This window comes from Gekko japonicus, unplaced genomic scaffold, assembly GCF_001447785.1.
Source record: "Gekko japonicus isolate JY-2015 unplaced genomic scaffold, Gekko_japonicus_V1.1 scaffold2294, whole genome shotgun sequence".
NCBI classification, from domain to species: Eukaryota; Metazoa; Chordata; class Lepidosauria; order Squamata; family Gekkonidae; genus Gekko; species Gekko japonicus.
The window spans coordinates 156,371-158,981 of NW_015174339.1; the positions used below are offsets into that span (position 1 = coordinate 156,371).

At 42.5% G+C, this 2,611-nt stretch overlaps 1 protein-coding gene across 1 annotated transcript in view; it reads left to right on the forward strand.

Annotated features, from left to right (window-relative positions):
* Positions 1-867, forward strand: part of LIPI (lipase, member I) — a 37,361-nt gene extending 36,494 nt beyond the window's left edge. The window contains exon 10 of the mRNA XM_015424284.1: positions 593-867. Within this exon, the coding sequence (XP_015279770.1) occupies positions 593-680 (88 nt within the window). The 3' untranslated portion in view covers positions 681-867. The remainder of the gene's footprint in view (positions 1-592) is intronic.
* Positions 868-2,611: the final 1,744 nt, after the last annotated feature.

The window sequence follows — 2,611 nt, forward strand, 5'->3', positions numbered from 1 at the left end:
TAAGGGGGGGGGGGGATTGGTGAAAGGAAATGCAAAGCTGTAGAAGAATGCTATATATGTATTTTGCTGGAGGAAGAAATACCAGGTTTGTCAACTTCAATGTAGGGTCTGGAAGTCTGGAATTACAGCTGGTCTCCAGACTACAGAGATTAGTTCCCTGGGGAGGGGGAGGGGCTTCTCTGGAGGGTGGACTATGTTTTTATACCCTGCTGAGGTCCATCCCCTCCTCAAACCCTGCCCTCCCCAAGATCTACCCCAAATATCCAGGAATTTCCTGTCTCAGAGTTGGCAACCCTAAGCAATATCTTAAGTAAATAATCAAAATGGGAGGGGATATTTTGGGGGGAAGTGACTGCAAAATTCATCCTCCCTTCAATTTTAGCTTGAGAAATTTCATTGACCTGCACCTATCATTTGCACTCCTTAAAGACCTCTTTGGGTGTATCCACTGTGTACTTACTCAAGAGTTCCCCATCATTCCTAAAAGCATGGAGGCAGAAGCTCTCTCACACTTGACAGTATACATTTTAAAGATAAAATTTTGTATTTGTTTTTACCATGTATCACCTCCCTTCTCTCTCTCTCTCTCTAGGTTTCAACTATGTAGATATGATTTTATCCTGCTGGAAAATAATGAAACCAGCTTCAGGCCTGTTCCATGCCATGAGATGGATGTGTGAAACAGTCTCATGTAAATGTACCTTCTCTTGTACATGAAGTTAAAGATAACAATGAGAAATGACATGAAGATCAATAAGGTCCCTTCAGAAAGGTTGAATTCCAATTGCTGTTGCCACCTTTGAGGATCATAGAAAGACGTCCTACAAGAAATTCAATTATTTATGATGTGTGAAAGATGGGTTTTTATTAGCGTGACTAGAATCAAATGGAGTGATTTTTCATTTCTGAGTAGACTTACACTGGAAATTTGTACATAGGACTGCTAATGTGATATCCTGCAGAAATTATAATGACACTGTTGTGTGTAGAAGTAAAGTACATATTTTTCTTAATAACTTTCATATTTTGTACATGGAGCTCTTTCAAGGTGGTGCCTGAAATTGAAGAACCAAGCTGGTTCAGGCAATCCCTTTGGGCATGTGTTGAGATAGAGCAGTCCCTATAGGAGTGAAGGGCTGTTGTGCATATTAGAAGACAAAAGATCCACAGCAGTTGCTAAACTGATGCGGAATTAAATAAATCAGCGATTGTGTTATATCAGTGCTACAAACTGGACAAATAAGTGATATTCCATATACATAGAAGTTGTGTCCATCTTGTTCCATGAGCCCAACTGTGAGAAGTAAGTGTGAAGTACTTACTCAGTAATTCTACTGAATTAAGTGGAATTTATTCCCTAACTAATGAGATTAATATTAAAGCCTAAATTATTACCATTCTTATCTGATAATGTGAATTGCTCTAAATAAAGACTTATTTAAAGCCATGGAAAAGATAGTGATTATGGGACTTCCGGTTATGGCGATCTAATGGCGGACGCGTCTCTCGGGAGCTCTTGAGGACGCGATCCATGAGCCGGCAGATGAGAGGGGGTGCAATTGTACATGCACCCCCTTGCGAAGGGCTCCTAATCATGGGGTGCTGAGGATCGCCTCTCCCCCAGCATGGTGCCAGTGGACTGATGTGTTCCAATGCCACGACGGTCTCGCTGCTGTGTTCCAGAATTGGACTCAGAGACACACACCGGGACAAGTCCGACGGTCTCGCTGCTGTGTTCCAGAATTAGAGACACACACCGGGACAAGCGAGTGGAGGTCGAGCGCTTTACATGTTTGATGGCGAGATCTACACGATCTACATTGAGAGTGAGTTTGGTTGAAATGAGAACCAGAGAAATGGCTGAAAGTCCCCCCTAAAGTAAGTGAGATAGAAATTACTGGCCTGTAATTTCCCGGATCTCCTCTGGAACCCTTTTTAAAGATGGGAGTGACATTAGCTACCTTCCAGTCCTCAGGAATGGAGGCAGATTTTAAGGAAAGATTACATATTTTTGTCAGGAGATCCACAAGTTCACATTTGAGTTCTTTCAGAACTCTCGGATGTATGCCATCTGGGCCTGGTGATTTATCAGTTTTTAGTCTATCATGTTTCGGACCTCCTCCCTCGTCACCTCAATCTGGCTCAGGTCTTTCAACACCCCTCCCGAAATCAGTGGTTCTGGAGTGGGCAAGCACTTCTCATCTTCCACAGTGAAGACAGAGGCAAAAAATGCATTTAGCTTCTCAGCCATTTCCCTATCATCCTTCAGTACTCCTTTTACCCCTTGGTCGTCCAAGGGCCCCACTGCCTCCCTGGCTGGTTTCCTGCTTCTAATGTATTTGAAGAAAGTTTTATTGTTGGTCTTTACATTTTTTGCTATATGCTCCTCATATTCCCTTTTTGCCTGCCTGACCACAGACTTGCATTTTATTTGCCATAGCCTGTGTTCCGTTTTATCAGCCTCACTGTAACTAGCTTTCCACTGCTTAAAGGAATCCTTTCCCCCTTTTACAGCTTCCATTACTTTGTTTGTTAACCATGCAGGCTTTTTCCTATACCTGTTTGTGCCTTTCCTAACCTGCGGAATATATATTTTTTTGAGCTTCTAGGA